Source organism: Pipistrellus kuhlii, unplaced genomic scaffold, assembly GCF_014108245.1.
Source record: "Pipistrellus kuhlii isolate mPipKuh1 unplaced genomic scaffold, mPipKuh1.p scaffold_m20_p_8, whole genome shotgun sequence".
Classification (NCBI taxonomy): Eukaryota; Metazoa; Chordata; class Mammalia; order Chiroptera; family Vespertilionidae; genus Pipistrellus; species Pipistrellus kuhlii.
The window spans coordinates 29854768-29875274 of NW_023425584.1; the positions used below are offsets into that span (position 1 = coordinate 29854768).

At 53.3% G+C, this 20507-nt stretch overlaps 1 protein-coding gene across 3 annotated transcripts in view; it reads right to left on the reverse strand.

Moving 5' to 3' along the window:
• The window catches only part of JADE2 (jade family PHD finger 2), a 44963-nt gene extending 24456 nt beyond the window's left edge, over window positions 1-20507 (reverse strand). Inside the window, exons 1-4 of one of the 3 annotated variants that reach the window (XM_036425372.2) lie at window positions 19375-20507; window positions 15503-15560; window positions 13562-13650; window positions 2256-2413 (exon numbers count right to left, since the gene is read on the reverse strand). In XM_036425372.2, the coding sequence (XP_036281265.1) occupies window positions 2256-2413; window positions 13562-13650; window positions 15503-15560; window positions 19375-19602 (533 nt within the window). In that variant the 5' untranslated portion in view covers window positions 19603-20507. The remainder of the gene's footprint in view (window positions 1-2255; window positions 2414-13561; window positions 13651-15502; window positions 15561-19374) is intronic. The other 2 variants (XM_045576819.1, XM_036425366.2) reach the window with 2 other exon arrangements.

Below are 20507 nucleotides of genomic sequence, written 5' to 3' on the forward strand. Positions count from 1 at the left end.
CATGATCTGGGGCCATGACAGATTCTCATTACCCAGATACATTTCAGACCATGAGGTGAGCAGACCTGCCCAAGGGCCAGGGAAGATGGGGGAAGGAGGCAGAGACAGAGGGGCCTAGGGGAGCAGCCAGGGAGGGCGGTCAGAACCTACATGCAGGGTGACCAGGGCGCAGGCTCTCTCTGGGCCTCACAGAGGTAACTCAGGGCTCGTTCCCAGGGCCTGTGATTTCCTGGCCCAGCCCTCTAGGCCCTGACAGTCATGCAGGGAATTCCCCAGAATTTCCCAACTTCCTCTTCTATAAAATGGGGACAGTAATATGTACTTTATAGGGCTAATATGATAATTAAGTGAGAAGATGAAGATAACAGGCTCAGCAGAGCTAGTTCTCAGGAGGAGAGTTCCTGTGAGAATTTTGCCTGTAGTGGCTGCCCGCTGGCCTCCAGGCGAGGGCTGTGCAGTAGGAGGTGCTGAAGAAGGTGGAGGGAGGCAGGGGAAGAAGGGGCATGGAGATCTCTCCAAGAGCGCACCTTCCCCTGCCTGCAGTCTATCCTCTTCAAAGAGCATGGCCAGGCCAGGCTGCCTGGCTCCTGTCAGCTTACAGCACATGCATATGTGGGGAATGCACCCAGCAGAGCCAGAGCTGCCTGAACACGTGCTCTCCCTCTTGATGTCAACAGATAAGGCAGGCTGAAGCCAAGCTACTGGTGTGGAAGCATCTGCAGTTAATTACCCAGGCCAGCGATGCTTCCCGAACCACCTGACACTGACATCAAGGAGAGGGGACAGACTGCTGGGCTGAGCCTAATCAGGACTCACCTCTTTCCTCCCAGCTGGTGCCCCCAGCTCATTACCCTGGGCTTCTGGTCCATGTTTTCTCATTCAGCCCTCACCAGCACACCATAGGGCAGGTACCGTTCTTAGCTCCATTTGACAGAGGAGAAACGGGCTCAAAAGGGCAGTAGCATTCTTGTCTGCAGAGGGGCGGGTGTGGAACTGGCTAGGAGCTTGCCCCACATTTTTGGCCCTGGGCAGGGGATGTGGAGAGGAAGTTCTTCCTCCAAGTTCTCACGTGTTTTTCCCAGAGACTCTGAAGCCCCCTGATTCTCAAAGGCCCCAGACCAGACTGGTAGGCACTCAGCCCTCGGGAGCCACAGGAGGATGAGCCCTGCGCAGCACCCAATCCTGACTGAGCACCTGCACGGGGATTAGCTTTGCCTCTATAATCCATGCCCAGCACAGGCCTGGCACCAAGAGGGCACTGGGTGTCTGTGAGCCAGTCATGGGTGTGGCTGCCAGGAAGCAGCAGTGCCAATGTCATGGGAGGTGGCAGCTGTGATCTTTGCCCCAGGCCCAGTCAAATGGGCCTGAGCAAGAGCTCTGGGGCTGCCAAGGCCAGGAGTGGACTGCTAAAACACAAGCTGTCCAACCCTGGCGAGCTGGTGGGCGGGGGAGGGCGGGACAGAGGGCCTCTCTGCCCCAAGACATGACTTGGAGGGTTTCCCAGGAAACAGAAAGAAGCACTTGGCTGAACTTTGTTGCTGGAGGCATGGCCCAGGGCCACGAGGCCACCTCCTGACAAGAGCACCAGGGGTCTCTCTGACCCACAAGCCCAGCGGACTCAGCCCTGGCAGGGGGCCTCCCAGGCGGCTGGTCACAGCAGCTGCTTCCTGAGCATCCCTCCCACTAAGAACTCCTTACAGAGGTTTAAGAAGTCAAGAGCATGGCTTATCCCTGTCTTAAGGAGTCATTATAAGACTGCCGATTTCCCTGATTAAGACGTGCTTGTGGGACCCAGTTTGGCTCGACATCAGGCTAATCCGGGCCAGTTTTTACTGAATACTTGTGTGCCAGACCCTGTGCCAAGTGCCTTTCAGGCATCATTTCCCTACATCAACTCCACCACCATAGGAGGTAAATAGTATTGTCACCATTCCCATTTCACAGACAAGGAAACCTGAGGCCCAGGGAGATTATATTTCTGGCCCAACATCATCCTGACGGTGAATGGCTATTTGAACCCTAGGCTGTCTGGCCCCACAGCTGAGCCCAAGCCCAAGAGGTTAGTCTCAAAGGTAAACTGCTAGTATTTCTGGAATGTTTCAATGATTATGGGCTCAAAAAAAAAATCTAAAACAAAATAAAGCTAGGCTAGCAAGGAATCCCAGGACTGGTGGATCCCATGTGGGGTCCTAGGCCCTTCCCCCCCCACCCCTTCTTCCCCTGCCTGAGCCCCTAGCCTGGGCTGCACGGCTCACCTCACCACGGGTTCTGGAATGGCCTCTGCCCCGGCGGGCACCTGCACACCTTTCTCCCATTCCTGTCGCCACGGATCCGCCAGGATGTAGTAGTCATCCGGGCTGAGCTGGTATGAGTCTGGGATCTTCATCGCTGTGATCAAGTCTGTCCGGAAGACCTGTGGGGAGCAAGGATGGCGGGAGTGGCTTCAGACTGCTCCCCAGGCAAAGGGAAGAAGCGGCAAATACAACTCAAGTGGGCTTTCTGCCCACTCCTTTAAGGTCAGAAGCCAACACAAATGCACTAAGTGCAATAATGCATCTTCTCTAAACAGTGCTTTGCACACAGCAGGTATTCAATAAAATGTGTTAAGTTGAATTCATATGTGTTCTGACCTGCTAAAGGACAGTGATGGATGGGAGTGGACTTCAGAGGGAACGGGAAAGGATGGGAAAGAGAGAAAAAAAAGAAAAGAAAAAAAAAAAGAAGCCTCTGTGAATGCAATACTGCCATTAAGAGACTGGGGAATTTCTGTCAAATGCTTAAAATGATGCTTGTAGTTGCAAACACAGTGCTACAGCACAGTGGAGATGTAAAGACTGCAGGGCACCGACCAGGGCAAACAAAATGCCAGGACCTTATGCGAACAGCTGAGGGGAGGTGGGGTTTGGGGCAACCCCAAAGGAACACTTCCCCCGGGTCAGGGTCTCTAAGGTCAAGGACGCCAGGTCCCTGTTCAGCAGAGGCTCCCCAGTCCCATCCTGTGTGTGTGATGGGGTAGGAGGATGGGATTGGATTCCTTCTCAGTCAAGCCCACCCAAGGCCCCTCAGAGCCAGGCCATTGAGTGGACACAGCCTCATGCTTTGGTTTTCTCTGGTCACTCAGGAAGTTGTTCTTCCCAGCCTTCTGCCTGCTGTGCCCAATCTCCCCAACAGTCTCTAAGCCCAGCCCGTGGCACTGGCAGTGACTCTTGTGCCCTGGTTACCTGACCTCCGGTGGCCTCCCGGGAAGGGCTGCTGAGGGACTTGGTAGGCAGCTCCAAACGAGGTGACTTACATAGGTACCAGCTTTCCCAGCGATCATCACATGAGAATCACAAGTTAAAGAAGTGATTGCGTCGAGACAAGAGAAACCACTTCAAGGAGTGCTCGAGGCCTCTGACCAAACTTCAAAACCACCCCTCCCTGGAAAAGTCAGCATCTGCTGGCCTTTCGGAGGCTCATGACAAGCTCATTCACGGCAACCTCTGCCTGCTGGGGGCCCACGTCGCTGGTTGTGAGTGTCTCATTTGAATCGAGGGCCAGAACAGCAAGAAAACAACTGAAATGGGTGCACCAAGGGGGTTTGAGGCAGCGTCTTGCCGAAATCTAATTAACATCTGCATCCAGCTAGTGAGGGCCCTGGCTTGAAAAAGGTCAAGTTTCTTGAAGATTCTATTTGCCAATATAAGTTAATTGTTAAGAAGAATACCCTAACATTTAATTAGTGTGAAAAAATTAAAATGAGATTACAATTAAATGCTAATTAAACAGAAGATGGAATGTGGTGAAGATTTTACAGCCCTGGTGATTTGCATATCTTATTAGCAAGCAGTAAGCCAGCTGATCCAAGAACACAAACTCAGGTACTCAGTGCTTTTGTGGGAGCCCTTCCTAGCTGTGGCCTCAGCCGAGCCCAGCAGGGCTGGGGCTGCAAGACCTGGTGGGCGAACTGAACCCACAGTGGACTCATCACTGCCTCAGAGCTCTCCCAACCCAGGCAAGCCATGGGGCAGGAGGAAGCCCTGCTGTCTGGAGCCAAGGGGGCTGCCCACCTGGACAGTCCATCTTCCTGTCCCAGAGAGCAACCCTTCAGGAACCCAGTGTCCCTGTGAGCCCCTCCAAAGAGGCATGGGTGTGTTTAAAATCTCTTGCTGTTCCTTCATCCTGTGGAATAGTTTAAATGCCACCTCCTCCGGATTCCTTCCTTGATCATCCCGACTCAGGGAGCACCAAGTGCCCGACAGAACCACTTTCTACCCCAGCATCCTGCCTCACTTCCCAGTACTTCCAACTCTGAAGATGAGCTGGTGCGTTCATGCTGCCTGTTTCACATCCTCTCCCCTAACACACTGTTCTGGTCTCTGCTGCATTCTCGGTGCATGGCGACTGGCACGTAATAGGTGACAGAGCAAATGAATGAAAGGGCTTCTCTGAGGGATTATCTGATGAATCTGAGGCTCTCAGCAGTGCTTTTTGAACCCACAGTAACAGGGTGAGACATCTTGTAGAAACACCCAAAGTTGAACCTGAACAAAGCAACACAGGGTTCAAAGCCAAAGGACCCGGGTGCTGCCCGAGCTGGAGGCCAGAGTGCGAAGCCACACCAGCGGGGGAGAAGTGACTCTGACCTAGGAATTCTGAGTGTTGAGAATTCCGAGCAGGAAGGGGTCCCGGGCTCAACTCGGCGAGGGAGATTCAGGAGAGAGGAGTCTGATCTCGAGAGAGTTCTGTTTCGTTCTGGGTCCCTCAGGGAGCAGGTGGCAGACTGGACACCAGTGGCCCTTTCGGGCAGAGGACTCATGTAAGCACGGTAAAGCAGCACTATCATAATGGTAAAGAGTACTGTGTGCCCAGTACCATGTAAGGGCTGTTCTTGAGTTAATTTATTATCAGGCCCTATACCAACTCTGAGATGGGAGCTACCAACATTCCTATTTTACAGCTGAGAAACCTGAGACTCGGTCTAGTTAAAGAACCTTTACAAGGTCCCACGTGTTGGAAGTGGCAAAAGTACCCCGCACCAAGACCATTCCGACATCATCCGCACTCCCCCACAGCCCCTTTTGGCCACAGGGCTCACTGTCAATTCCCTTGAGTTAACCTGAAGTCAAATCAAGTGGCTTCTGCTAGGACTCGACTATGCAAATCAGGTGGAGGCTTTTGCAAGTTGCAGCTGCCCTCAGACTGAGCTGCAAGGCCTACCAGGCCCCGTGCCCGTCCAGATGCAGTATCCAGAGCACTTTTCACTTTCTCCCTGGGCACATGGGAGGACCCACGGGACACACGTCTCCCTTGCCAAGGCCGGGCTGGCCTGCTTCATCCTTCAGGTCTCAGTGCAGCCCACATCTGCCTGGGAAGCCTTCCCCAGTCCCAGGCTGGGTCCTGGGCTTCCTCTGCACTCCCACAGCCCCAACAGGGGAATCTCCTGGTTTCTTGCCATGTCTCCCCATAAGGTGATCTCAGTGAGGTCTGGCCGGGCAGGAGGTTGGAGCCCAACAGTGGACAGGGCCTGGCACATGCTAGGTGCTAACCAAAGTTGAAGGACTCAAGAACCTCCCATGGACTTGCCACCACCTTGCTGCCCAAGGCTACCTGCAGCTGAGCCCTCTACCTTTCAGAGAAACTTCTGTACATTCACATAAAACCTGGCCAGTGCGGCTCAGTGACTGAGCGTCAACCTATGAACAGTAGGTTATGGTTCGATTCGTGGTCAGAGCACATGCCCAAGGTGCAGGCTCTATTCCCAATGTGGGGCATGCAGGAGGCGGCTGATCAATGATTCTCTCACCATTGATGATTGGTATTTCTCTCTCTCTCCCTTCCTCTCTGAAATCAATAAAAAATATTAAAAACAACAACAAAAAACCCGTCCACAAACATGGCAACCGAGCTGTAAACCAAATACCTTGCTTTGAGTTGGCAGAGGTTAGGTTTGAAAAAAAGGCTCAATTATTCTCTTAAACTGCTTCTGAATTATTTATGAAAACTAAATAAAGAATAAAATGGCCACCGATGAACTGGAAGCTTTGCCGTGGCAGGAAAGTTAGAAGCCGGAAAACAAGTGATTTTCTAAGAATGTGAATGTTTACTATTTTTCTCTCTTTTGGCAGAAATTGACAAATTGTTAAAGGTCTGCTGCCTAGCAACCAAGTTCTGCTGAGCTGCTTAGGAGATGTGAATTGCAGTTTCTCCAAGCAGTATGAAGAAAGTTGAAAGGTCTAAGATTTTAATTTAATAACCAATCTGAGTGCCAGAGGTACCGATGCAACTCCGGAGGGAGCCGAAGACCCCGCTCTGCCTGGAAGTAGGGGCGGTTCATGACCTTGCCTTTCACAACCATCTGGCTTTCTACACCTGTTTCTCCAGGGAGAACCAAAATCAGGCTCTGCCAGAAAACATCAGCGGAGTCTGATGTGACCTCCAAAAGCAAATAAAGCAATGACAAAGGGCAGCTTACCCAGAGCCATCCAGTGAGTTCTCATGTATGGCCACAGACTTGTGGAAGTTATTTGGGTATTTTGTCCCAGGTCCTGGGACCCTGTACTTCCTCTTCTCAAGGTGAATTATTGTATCATAGTCTATTTCAGACCAAGAGGCACCAAGGGGAAGTTTAGTTACTTAAGGAAAGGCTCCAGCACTTACCACAATTACAAAATAAGATTATTGGGGTAATGATTTGTTTAATGTCCATCTCCTCTAATAATCAAGCTGAGAGCCCTAACAGGTTTGGCTCAGTAGATAGAGCATCAGCCTGCGGTCTGAAAGGTTCCAGGTTCGATTCCGGTCAAGGGCATGTAACTTGGTTGTAGACACATCCCCAGTAGGAGGTGTGCAAGAGGCAGCTGATTGATGTTCCTCTCTCATGGATGTTTCTAGCTCTCTGTCCCTCTCCCTTCCTTTCTGTGAAAGAATCAATAAAACATATTTAAAAAAAATAATCAAGCTAAGCGAGGCAGAGGCTACATGTGTACCGTTTTATCACTATACCTGTTTACGGCACAGTGCCTGGCACACAACAGGTGTTCAAGGAATGTGTGTGGTACAAGTGAGTGAATGAACCTCAGGATTTATCTGAAGTTTGGTAAACCCTGAAACTTCCTGTCCTGCTTGGCAGGGGTTGGTCAAAAGATTCTTCAGGGGACTTGGGTAACTGGTCTTGGTCACTCTCTCAAAGTCAGTGAGAATGGCTCTGGCCAGGACTGCCTCTCCATGACCTCTGTCCACGTGAGGAGTCCCAATGCAAAGCTGGGAGTGGCACCCTCCCCGCCACCCTCCTAAGGATATTTGAGGGTATGTCCTGAAAGGGCCAAGTGAAAGATACCTAATTTTTTTGTTTTAATTTTTAAATGTATTTTTATTGATTTTCGAGAGAGGAAAGGAGAGGGAGAGAGAGAAACATTGATGAGAGAGAATTTTGACACCCTCCTCTCTCCGAGGATCAAGCCCACAACCTAGGCATGTTCCCTGACTGGGAACTGAACTGTTCATAAGTCGATGCTCAACGAATGAGCCACACTGGCCTGGCCCAGATGCCTCATTTAATGCATTTTTTCCTGAGCACTTCTCAATTGCTAGTAGTGAAAAGTAATTGTCCTGTTGTGACATGGCAGGTGCTATGCTAAATGCCTTGCATATATAATTTCACTTAATTCATATCCCCCCATCCTACAGATGTGCAGACTGAGACGCAGAGAGGTTAAACCACTTGTTTGAGGTCTGCATTGCCTTTTAACCACTGCAATACTATTTGCAAACCAGTCATATATTTCTTCTTTAAAAAAAAAATATCTTTTCACCCTGGCCGGTAGCTCAGATGACTGGAGCATCGCCCCAATACAGCAAGGTTATGGAACCAACCCCCAGTCAGGGCACATAAAGGCAGCAATGGCTGAATGTATGAATAAGTGGGACAACCGCCCTGGCTGGCATGGCTCAGTTAGCTGAATGTCGTCCCATGCACCAAGAGGTTGCCAGTTGGATTCCCAGTCATGGTACATGCCCAGGTTGTGGGCTCGATCCCCAGCAGGGGTTGGCAGGAGGCAGCCAATCAGTGTTTTTCTCTCTCTCTCCCTCTCACTTCCTCTCTTCAAATCAACAAAAACATTAAAAAAAAAAAAAGTGAAACAACAAGTTGATGTTTCTCTCTCCCTCTTTTTCCCCCTCCCCTCTCCCCCTCCAATCAATAAATAAAAATTAAAAAGAAATCTCTTTCCTGAGCTGGAACCTGATAAAAAGTATCACATACAAGAGCAGAGTTAGATACTTAAAATTAGGCATAAAACACCAGAGAAAGGCTCTGCCTAGTCCCATTCAAACTACCACATTTGGTCGCACGTTTAAAACACAGACACACACTCCCTCTCTCTCAACATCTTTCTCTTTCACAAGGATAACAGCACTTCCTGCTCTTAAAGAGAATTTATTACACACATTTCTTTTGCAAGACAAGTCCCAGAGGCCAGGAGGCCTTTCCAGCTGGCGGGAGCAGTGCTGCTTCTGACTATACGAGGCCCAGAGGAAGGCAGCGGGAGGCTCAGCAAGCAGGCGTGTAGCCCCGGAAAGGGCTCTCCTCCCGCTCACTGCCTGCTCCCGGAGAGCAAAGGAACTGCTGGCTAGAATCAGGGCTCAGAGCCACTGGGGCAAACTCAAAAACTCTTTTTAGGATTCTCCTGCTTTACCTCTCAGGTCTGTGGGTATGTTACTGCAATATATGTCACCATTTTTTTAAATATAAAATAGACTGTGTTGCCCAGCCAGTGTGGCTCAGTGGTTAAGCATCAACCCACGAACAAGGGAAGTCACAGTTCGATTCCTAGTCAGGCACATGGCCCAGGTTGTGGGCTTGATCCCCAATAGGGAGTATGCAAAAGAGAGCTAATCAATGTCTCTCTCTCATCGAAGTTTCTATCTCTCACTCTAAAAGGAATTTTTAAAGGTAGTTAAAAATAAGTTATGTCAAACATCGGGGTAGCACCTCTGCTCCTCTAGGAAGGCGTCGTATTGATCCTGTGGTTTTGCACCCCAACACAATCTGGCCACCCCCGCCTTCACCCAAGGTAGAAGGGTCTCGTTTTTAAAAGCAGTGGGTCAAACCAATGAACTGCCTCCTTTCTCTGCACTTGTTGAATTCTCACTAACACTGGTCTTGGGGACACCCCAATGGGGGGAGAAGCTGTCCATAAGGGTCACCTCTTCCTCCTAGGCCTTGTCCCCAGGGGCAAGAGGCTGAGCACTGGCGAAGGGCCTCTGTGGAGCTGTAAATAGGCCCCATTCCCTCCTGTAGAGATATACCAGTTTGCCCCCAGGGCCCACCAAGGAACTGATGGTTGAATCTCAACTCCCACCCACCCTGTGCTGGGACCATCCAAGCTTCTGTCCCGGAGAGGCCAGGCTCCTCTCCCCTCACTCTGGGATCACTCCCTCTTCCAGGCTCCCCAGGCCTCGGGAAAGGAAGTCACACCCACAGAACAGAACCTCCATGGCAGGGTCTGAGGCTCAGAGAGAAGCCGTCACTTGCCCATGGAGACCGAGCTCCTCGGAGGCAAAGCGGCTGCACCTCTCGTAACGGACACTTTCCTGTGCAGCACCTGCATCCTGCTGACAGCCAGAGGACACGCTCCCCGGGGACAGAGCCGCATCTTTGGTCCCCCTAGCAACGGGCAGGGCCTATTAGGTGCTGGCTGAGTTTAGTCAGTGTCCCTGCCCACTGGCTGGGTTCTGGGGACTCTGACTTCCTAAAAACACAGCTTTCGACTTCACGACAGCCTGACTGGGGGAATCCCCTCCAGGTGGCCTGCCCTCCCATCTGCCTCTCTGCCCAGCCGAGGAAGACACTGCCCTGCCGGGACAGAGGGCTTAGCAAAAACCTGCCAGACCCCTGCTGCCGCTGTGGGGACGGGGGTGAGCTGGGTGATGGCCCCACCCCCTCCCGCTGCCTTTTCTTAGGTCCCAGTCCCCTCTGCAACCTCAGGATCTTCCAGGGAGGCCCAAGCCAGGAACTCCTGTCTTAGCATATTAGGGAGAAAGGGCGATGACAGCAGTGTTTAACCCTGGCTTCCAGGGGGCGGGGACAGGCTTTGAGAAAGTACAGGGACCCTGAGGCCCCACTCCAGACCATTTAAGTCACAATTCCTGGGGGTGAGGTAGGATGGGCGGTAGTCTCTGATCTCCATCAGATTCACAGAGATATTGACCCACAAAGAGTTAAGCACCAACAATGATGACGCCTTTTGGTAAGACAGGTCCACCAGAAACTCAAAGCCTGAGCAAGATTTATGCACTAATGCCACCTCCCCAGGACAGGCTAACCCCTCCTCCTCCCTCAGGACTGGCCTGGCTGACGTAGGCCCCAAGCGTTAGACCTCAGCTTTGTTGGGGTACTGCAGGCAGGCAGAGCAGAGGAAGGCCGACTTTTCCCTCCACTGCCAAAGCGAATTCTGGGGCCACCCCGGGACCCAGGCCTGTACCCCGCTTTCACTCTGGCTGAGGAAGACCACCCGCTGGTTAAGGGTGGATGAGAATCTGGGCCTCAAGGCCTTGGCTCTGTCCAGGGTCCTGACTCCTGATGGGAGCACTTTTTCTGCCTGGGGCACCTCACTCTGGTGTAGAGGGCATCCCTTGATTTGCACCCTCAGGGTGCACTGGGAAGGGTGGGCCTTGGCACGTCATCAGAGCGGCAGCCCCTCGGTTCCCTAAACCCAACTCCAGTCCTTCCCACAGCTGTTGGCTTCACCATGGACTAGTGGTGCTGCTGGGGATAAGGATTTGTGGTCCTCAAAAACCCCAGCCCATCACTGTCCACATTCAGAGATGAAGCGAGGAAGTGAGCCACAGAGCCCCCAGCGAGGGGGCTCCTGCACCACACACATCAGCTTGCAAACATTCTGGCTGGGAACTTGGGTCAGACTGGGAGCAGACCCTGTGACCAGCCTGACAACCACCCCCTAGGCTTCTTACTCTGGGGGGCTGGGCAGACGGGACTCCCAGTCCCCTCTCATCAGGGGGTCCAAAGCCCTGCACCCAGGCCCAGCAGACGAGAAGGGCCCTCCTCTCCTCACCATTCACAGAAAGAGAAGGCAACAACCCAGAGAGATTTAGTGCAAATGTTCTGTACCGCCAAATCCTCGCTTTCATCTCCGCCTTCTCATGAGCCAAATAATTTGGAAGCTTTCATTGACGGTTTCCTTTCTGCCCCAAGATAGCTTGGAATTTATGGTGGCTACGGCTCAGCCTCCCCACTTAGGGGACGAGGGAAACCTCACAGGCTGCTCTCCAGCAGGCTGCGGGAGGAAAGGCTGTCCTTGGCCATAGATCAAGGCAGGGAAGACTTCCTCCGCTCTCTGGGAGCCCAGGCCTTGAGGTCGGGCGTCTCCCTCAGGCTGCACACCCCTCTGAGAGGCTCCTGTGCTCGAACCCAGGGCCACGTGCAGCCAGTCCCCATCAGGGCAGGGTACCAACACCCTTACCATGACTTGACTATATTTTTTTTTGGGGGGGGGGGCAGGGAGGAGGTTCAAAGGCTCTGAGCTGGAAAACCCAAGAAGCAGGGGAATTTTCAGCACTATGCAAATCATTTTCTCCTCGGCCTTCGTGGACACCTGTTTCCTCCCAGCCCCCAGCCTATCCTGGGTGTCGATGGCAGCCCTGGCCTTGGGATCTCTGCCCTGAGAGCTGTTCCCTCCTCCTACAGGTGCTGGGGGGAGGGAGAGGGAAGAGGAGGGCGCAGCCAGCCCTAGGAGCTCCCCTGAGCTTCCCCACCTTTCTCCAAAGCAGCAGGCTCCTCTGCTCCAAAAGGGGCTTGGCAATTGCTGCCTCCCAGGACCCGCAAGATGTGTGAAGGTGACTAATGTTTTACTAATTCAGTCACAATTGGGGAGCCCCTGCAGGTGTCAAGGTGGGGTGGGGAGGGAGAGGGGGCAGTGGAATTGAGGAGTGGTCCCCTGGGTTCCAGGGCTTTAGCACTCTGCTTCCCACTTCCCGGTGCACCCACGGAGCAGGGCTAGTCCAGGAGGGCACTAACAGCCTCAAGAACAGAATCGTCCCAGGCAGGCTGGGCCCAGCCCTAACTGCATTCTGGAAGGTCTCTCCTTCCAGCTCCTCCCCTCCTCCACGGGGCCAAGGGAGGACAATCGGTTGGGGGTGGAGGTGGGAGGCATCAGGTCTCAAAGGCTCCCCACTCTCCACAAAGGGGGGGTGTTAGGGTCAGCCAGCTCCAGGAGGAGGCGGGAGTCCTTTTTCAAATGCAAGTTCTGCGGAAGACCCCCCTAGGGGCTGGCTAATGACAGCTGAGCCAAGATGGCTCCGGTGGTGAAAGGGGAGAGGAGGGCCCCAGGCACAGTACACAGATACTGTCCCCAACCCCAAGCCAAGGGCTCAGCCCCGGAACTCTGGGCCTTCCTACCCTGGGCACTGTTAGGCCCCAAAACTTCAGGTCTTGGCTATATAACTTTGGGGACCTCAGTTTCCTTATCACAGGACTGAGGACTACTTAAAAAAATTTTTTTAACTTTAAAAAATATATTATTTTTAATTGATTTCAGAGGAAGCGAGGAGAAAGACAGAAACATCAATGATGAGAGGCATCATTTATCAGCTGACTCCTGCATGCCCCCCACAGGGGATCGAGCCTGCAACCCAGGCATGTGCCTTGACCAGAAACTGAACTCCTGACCAGGAATCAAATCATGACCTCCTGGTTCTTGGCTCGACATTTAACACTGAGCCACATGGCTGGGCTCTGGGCTACTTTTAAGGATTAAAAAACTAAAGTGTCCATCACTCTAAAGTGCCAGCTATTCTGAAGGCTGCAGAGCAGTGCCTCTCCGGAGGGCCATGTTCACCCCTTCCACAGACCTTCCTCCTCTCAGCCTCTTGCAGCCTCATCTGTGCTGGGGCCTCTTCTGCTTTGAAGACCTTTTCTCCCCCCATGTCCCTGCCCCCCCTTCACCCCCATGCTCTTCTCCACAGCTCCAGAAGCCAAATACCTCTGCCTACCACAAAAAAATCCCAGGTCAAACAAAGGAGGGCTTAAAATGCAGGCACTGTGAACTGTGCATAATAAGGAGCAGATGATTTAACTGATGACTGGGGACCCATCCTCCACCCCTCCACCAGCAATCTTGTCACCCTTGCTCAGCCTCCAAGTGTCCTGAACACCACCGCTTCTTACTTCACTGCCAACCCCAGGCTCTAAGCCGCCATCATTTATCTCCTGGTCAGTTGCAAAAGAATCGGAATCCTTCCTGGTCCCACCTGTGTCCCGGCATGCCCTTCTCCTCACGCAGCCAGTGGGACCTCTCGTTAAAACATCAGACGGCCATTACCTCGCTTATGATCCTGGAAAGGCTGCTTCTCTCACTCAGATCCTCAGAAACATCTTTGCATCAACCTACACCCCCGCCTTCCTTTCACTCGGCCACACTGGCCCAGCGTGGCCATGACTGTGCCCTCTGCCGGGAGTGCTCTTCTTCCACCATCCGCAGAGCTCAACCCCCAGCCCCGGGCCTCTGCCCTGGGACCTCCCACCTTCTCTTCCCCTTTCTTCAGGACATTGGCCGCTTCTCACCTCTGAGGGCTTCTTTTCGTTCTGCCGGGGCCAGCCCGGCTTGGTGCTGCTGGGCAGTTTGGAGCATCTTGAGGCAGATGTAGTGTGGCCTGCAGAGAGAACACAGCCCGTGAGGGGCCCTGGGAGGCCGGGAACACAACCCACCCACACCCAGGGGTAGAAGGGAAGCTCCAGCCTGAAGGTCCAGGAGGTGGACATCTCTGTGGATTCCGGGTAGATTGTCCCCTTCCACCCACCAAGCCGAAGGGGCTTGGGAAACAAAAGGCAGTGACCAGGACTCAGTGTTAGCTTACTATGTGAGCCACGGCAAGCCCCTCGCCCTCTCTTGTCCTCTGCTTCCTCCTTGGTGTGACGCCCTGGGTGGACAAGAGGCCGGGCAGAGCAGTGGGAATGACGCTGCTCTAAAGTAGACCCACAGACCAGGCTTGAGCCCTGGCTCAGCCCCTTACTGGCCTGTCACCCTGGGCAAATAACTAAGTTTCTCTGGGCCTCAGTTTGCTCTTCTATAAAGTGGGGGCAAGAGACTAACTAACTGTCTTCAAAGGGTTGATGTGAGAACTAGATGATATCATGCCTGTAGTCTTCTCAATAAGCATTCACTATTATTATGAGGGTCTAAGGCCGTTGCTGGACTACAGGGCTGTGGCTTCTATCCCCACGGGTCCAAGGAGCTGCTGGGAAAGGACAGTGCATCAGCCTGGCCCAACTCCCAGGCAGCTGCAGGGCTCAGCTGCCCAGAAGCCCACCTCTTGCAGGTGCTCTGCCCACACGGGCTCCTCTGCATGCAATAAAGTTAGAAGTAGAGGATGTGGTCCTCCTTGGCTCTGCAGAGCCAGGCCACCGGCAGTGTGGTTGCAGCCGCAGGAGGCCAGACGCTGTGATCTCCTGCCACAGGGAGGAAGGGGCTGGCCACGTTAGACACCAGAGCCCCGATGAACCCACAGACCCCCAACGCACAGGGACTGGGACCAGACCCGCCATGGGGTTACATCTGCCACAGGCTCTGGGAGGAAGGTATGAAACTTTGGGAGTTCTCAGGGGCCTTGGAGATCTCCTTAATCTCAGGGGCTCACCACCTATGTGAACAAACAGCGGTCTAGAGTTGCAGGGCTCCAGGCCCAGCCTCTTTGGCAATGCAGCCTCTTTCTCAGCCTGAGCTTCCACCAGTCACTCCACTGCGTGGGAGCCACTTGGTAGTGTCTTTCCTACAGGGCAGAATGCAGCTCCTGACTTCAACCAGCTCATGCTGGCCCAGACTCCTGGGCAGCTAGGAAGAGCTGCCTTCTACTACTAGAGAAAAGCTCTCACCTTACACACACGCCCCCAAATTTCAGAAGAGGCTCCCTCAGCTCTATCTTCTCCTTGACAACATCCCTCCCCCATCCCCAGACATCCAAACGACACCGCCACGCCATACACTAGTCTACCCATGAAGGTAGACTGCTTCATTCATTTCTTCAGCAAACATTTACTGAGCACCTATCTAGCTGGGGATAAGTCACTGAGTAAGGCATGATCTCTCTTATCAGGGAGCTTGCCAGTGGTTAGGAAATAATACTTATCAGGTAATTATTGCAGTGACAGATTTTCTCTGGGTTGTGTAGAGACCTCCTATAGTGCCCTGACTCCACAGGAGAGCCACAGGGAGAGGGATGGACTCCTAATAGCCAGGAGTTACATATCCAAAGGCCCAGAGGGGAGCAGACCTGTTCCAAACAGAGCAGAGCAGGTGGGACTGAGACTTGAGGGTAAAGGGGTGGGGGAGGGGGGTAGAGTGAAGAGAACAGCGAGGCCTTAATGTGGGGACTTTCTTAGGAGCAGAGGGACCTGCTCTCACTTATGCCTTCCCCAGCATAGAGACCATGGCAGCCGCTCCCCATCTGTGGGCCTGATAATTATTCACATGCTTTCCCTGGAGGAGCCCCAAAAGGAAGGCCTTACTGTCAGTGGTGTCAGAGTTGTCGCTGCTGATGGAGTATTTTCGCCTCTTCTCTTCCATCTGCAACAAAAGGCAGGCCCCGTTATACACACAAGCAACCTGGGAAACCCTCAATCCTCCAGAAAATCACCAGTAGCCTCCCTCCATCCCTCCCCACACTCTTCCAGCTACAGCCAGCCAGCCCCACTCGGCCCCACCCCCCCTGGGTCGGAGGAGGGAGGGGAGAGGAGGGTGCATCCCCACCTCCTGAGCCCAGAGCCTCAGAGGAGCAGGAGTCTAAGGTGAGGGGACCTGCCCAGGGAACTCAGGCTCACCAGAGAACCAATCCAGTCCCAAGCCAAAGTTGCAACTGGTGCCTCACTGGGTGTGGAGAAGGGAAGGCAGTAGGCCCATCCTATCCGAGTTTAAGGACAAGCCAGCCCTGCCTGCACTGAGGACACATCCTGAGGGGGTGCGGCCAGGAGTGTGGAAATGGGGGTGAGAACAGGGAGGCTCCAAGCTGGGTCTCTGAGACACACCAGGCCTTGAGTGACTGGTCCTGGGCTCTCCAGATAAAAGTACAAACCAGCTTTATCCTGACTACAGGACTTAACTTCAAGGTAGGAAGGGCAGCTCTCCCATGCTGCGCTCATCCCTCTGCCCACACTGTCTCAGCGACCTCCACTTCCTAACAACCGGTGAGCCATTTGCATCGTTTACTGGGGAGGCTCAGTGCCTTGTCCTGCGAGTAACTGTCTGAATGGGGATTTGGATGCCTGTGGGCTGATCCCTGAGCCCACACTGAGCGGCCTTTGTGCCCTCCTCGGCGCCTGCCTGTGGGAAGTGCTTTCCCACCCACCATTTCCTCTAATCCTACAGCGACCTGGGTGGCAGCGCCCGCTCCTGTCCCCTTGGAGGGGAGCACGCCCGGTGGCTTGTTAACCTGCTCTGGGTCTTAGCTAGTTAGTGGCTGAGTGCTAATGTGAGGACAGATCTGGGGCTCGGGGCCCAGAGCACTTTCCACCGTGTTCCTGTTCCTGGGAGGCTGGACCCTGGGCTGCCTCACTGCCCACAGCAAACAGCAAGGAGCCAGTGTCAGCAGGGAAGAGCCCCACGGCCCAGCCCAGCTGCGGGCCAGCCAGGCTCCCGACCGCGCCTGTGATCCTATCTACTATCTGCCACCACCCCAAATCTGCCCTTGCCAGGCCTGGGGTTCCCCTTCTCCTCCCGTGGTCCTGCGGAGACCAGGGAGCATTAGGCAGGGGAGATTACCCAGGCCTCTGAGCTGACCGGGAGGACCCGCCTGCCTGGAGCTTGACCAGAACCAGGAGCTTCTCTCTGCCCCCATGTCCCCCTACAGCAGGATTAGGATGACAGGAGGGTCCATTGGGGCTGCTTATTGCCCAGCTCTGGAGGTGTGGACAAGTGGCCTGCAGACGGTGTGGAGGGATGGAGGGATGTCTGCCGGGTGTGAGGTGCATGGATGACAGGAAGGTGGGAACAACTCAGTGCAGCAGGGGAGGGGGACACCATGGACACAGGGCCCTTACTAAGCCCCAGAACAGACCTTTGGTACAGATGGGCAAGAAGGCTCCTTCCCTTTTGCAGAGGAAGAAGACAAAGCCAAGAGGTTAAGTGGTTTGCCCTGGATTGCAATGCTTTAAGAAGTCTGTCTGATTCAGGAGACCATGCACTTGACCATTAACGACCCTGCCTCTGTGCAGCCTAGTGCAAGCAGGCAATAATGCTCCACCACCTACAGCCGCCCGCCCTCCCTGTCCTCTGGGATCTGAGGGTGGCTCTAAACCAGTGGTTCTCAACCTTTCTAATGCCGCGACCCTTTAGTACAGTTCCTCGTGTTGTGGTGACCCCCAACCATAACATTATTTTCGTTGCTACTTCATAACTGTAATTTTGCTACTGTTATGAATTGTAATGTAAATATCTGTGTTTTCCGATGGTCTTAGGCGACCCGACTGCTTTAAACGAAGCCCTCTAACCTACATCTTGCTCACCCAGCCCCATCACAGGTGGGGAGAAGCCAAAGAGAGGTGCTGGAATTGCTTCCACCTGTTTCCCCCTGCAATGGGCTGTCCGGGAATTGCATTTCTCTTCATTTCTAGCAAAGAGGTCACTCCCAAGCCAGGCTCTCCCATAGCATAAAAGCCACAGCCCCCAGTAGACCAGGGGCCAGGGGAAAGACAATGGGGTCTGCGTTTTCACATAAATCTCCCAAACTGAAAGTGTTGGCAGCTGACTCGGGATTTTAAAAACACATTCGGGAGGCCAAACTAAACACCTCTGTGGGCCAGAATCAGCTGGTGAGAAGCAGTGAGAGCAGCGTAAAGCTCTTGGCACAGCGGCTGGCTCTCCACAGAGATGTTAGTTAATCCCATGCAGCCGTGGGCCAGGTGAGAGACCTCCCGCCAGTGCCCACTTGAGGGGTCCCCAGAGGGAGCGGTGACCCTGAACAGTAAGGAAGGTCCTCTATGACAGGACCCAACGGCGACACCCTTCTAGGAACCTGCCAGAATGCAGCCCGGCACCCCACCCTCACCCAGGCCCCTGCCCAACCTGCCCTCTGTGGAGCAGCCCGAGTCCTCCTGGGCGGGGTGTTATTACGGGTGCAGGTTTTGTGGTGGTTTAATTGAAATAATAACTAGGCTTCAGAGGACAGTCACCGTTTGTAAGAGAAGCTGCCTTCCTTTGAACCATGCCTCTTGCCAAGGCCTGCCTGCCTCAGGTAAGCCTCCCCTGTCCATGGCTGATGAAGCAGCAGTGAGGCCCCGGCTGGGCGGTGGGGCAGCCCTTTGTCCCCTAGGATCCCACTCTCCACCCCAGCAAGGGGTACAGGGAAGACTCCTTCACCAAGTTGAAGTCTAAGACTGCAAACAGAAGTGGGGCGGGGGGAGCTGAGATTTGATCTCGGCTTCTGGGTTTTCCCTCTCCACTGCCCCTGCCAATGTCTCCCAAAGCAAGGTCTGCTCTGGGAGAACACCTCGGTGTCAGAGGCACTTTCTTCTGGAGACAGAAACCCCACCTACAAAGGAGACTAGGAATGGAAGGGTCACTTTCCCTCCCATTTGCACCTCCCACACCGCCCCAGCATGGAGACCCAGATCGGAAGCTCTTGGGGAGTGTGGGTGTCATAGGGTCGCCTCAGGGAAGCAGCAGCCCACAGCCTCTCAGCAACCCTCGGCAGGTGGGCTCTCCCTCCAGCACAACCATGAGTCCCGCACCTTCCCCCCATTTCCACTGCTACTTCCTAGCCACATCCTCTCTTGCCTGGACTACTGCTCCCTCATAATCCAGGATTCACACAGTAGCCAGAATGATCTTTAAAAAGTGTAAGTCGGGCCCTGGCAGTGTGGCTCAGTTGGTTGGTGGGCATCATCCTGTGCACCGAAAAGTTGCCCGTTGGATTGCCCGTCAGGGCATATGCCCACGTTGCTGGTTTGATTACTAGTTAGGGTGCATACAGCAGGCAACCTGATCGAGGTTTCTCTTTCTCTCTCTCTTCACATTCCCCTAAAGTCAATAAAAATATATTTAAAAATAAAATAAATTATAATGTATACACTTTAAATGTCCCTACATAAAACCTTTCGAAGGCTTCCTACTGATCAAAGGAAAAAACTCAAGCTCCTAGCCACAAGACCCCACATGATGTGCCTAACTCAACAAGTTGGTATTGACCCCCAGCCCTGCTCCAGCTACACCTGCCTCCTTTCATTTCCTGAAGCAAGCCTGGCAGCCCATGCTTTGAGACCTGTACACAGCCTGTACCTCTGCCTTGTAATGGTCTGTGCAGCCTATGCATGTCTGACTTTTCATTTTTCAAGTTTCAGCTTAAATGTCACATGTGCGGGGGGTGCCTTATCTAAAGAAAGCTTCCCATCCTATTATTCAGTGTCTTCAGAACATTCATCATAATGTGTGTTTGCCAATCTACTTGTCCAGCATCCTTCTCCTCCAGAATATATGTTCCATGAAAGTAAGCCTGATGGACCGCTGCTGGGCCCCAATGCCCTCCTTGCATAGTATTCGGCACAGAATAGCGACCCGATACGTGCAGAGTGCTGAGTGTATGCTTGTCCCCTCCTTCTAGAAGTGTGGGGACCATACGGCCCAGCTGGCCTGCCTGTAGCTTGCAGGAACAAACACCCCAGCCCAGAGATCCGTCCTGTTTTCACAGCCCTCTTCCCCATCTTAACCTCACACATTTTCCAGGACGCTTTATTTGGTTGGGCTCCTGGCTAATGATCAATGTCAACTTAGTAATAGGGCAGCAATTTGGTGGCAGATGTTTTCTTGGCAGCACTAGTCACTGGCCTTAGTGGGGGCCTCGGGTCTGGACTTGAAACGTCAATGCCCAGTGCCAGCCCCCTTTAAAGATTTCTCTGCAAATAAACTCAAATAAACACCCTGGGCTTCCATTAACGCCCTTCCAGCTGACCCGGGAACAGTGGGCCTTTCAGGCCTGCTACTGCAGCCGCTCCCTGGGCAGTTAAAACACCCCAACCTGGCCTCCAGCCTCTCCTCTCTGGGGGCCACCAGGCCTGCCCTGACAGCCACCACACACAGCAGGATTTCGTCTTCCTCCTTAAGAAAAGGGAGTGGGGGAGGCTTGCAAGCAGGCAATTTACCATTCCAGACACAATCTTTCAAAGAGAAACAAAAACTCTCCCTGTCTGAGGCAGACCACTAAGGCGTGTGTGTAATAAGATGCTAATACAATTTAATGATATTTCGGCTGGCAAACCTGTCCTCAGAGCCTCCTTGTGTCGGGAAGGCCAGACATTCAGAAAACAAGAGCTGCATACTCTTAAATGGCTCTAAACGGGGGTCAGAGCCCCACTCTTTCCTATCTCTCATTAACTTTAATGCCTTCCCGGGGACAGTAATTGCCGTTACAAAAACGATTTTGTGCGCGCAGATCCTCAGACTTGCTTCTCCAAGCGCAGGGAAGCCTGAGCTCTCCTCCGACACCCATCAGCGCCCACCTGCAATTCCGAGTGGCCCAGAGTG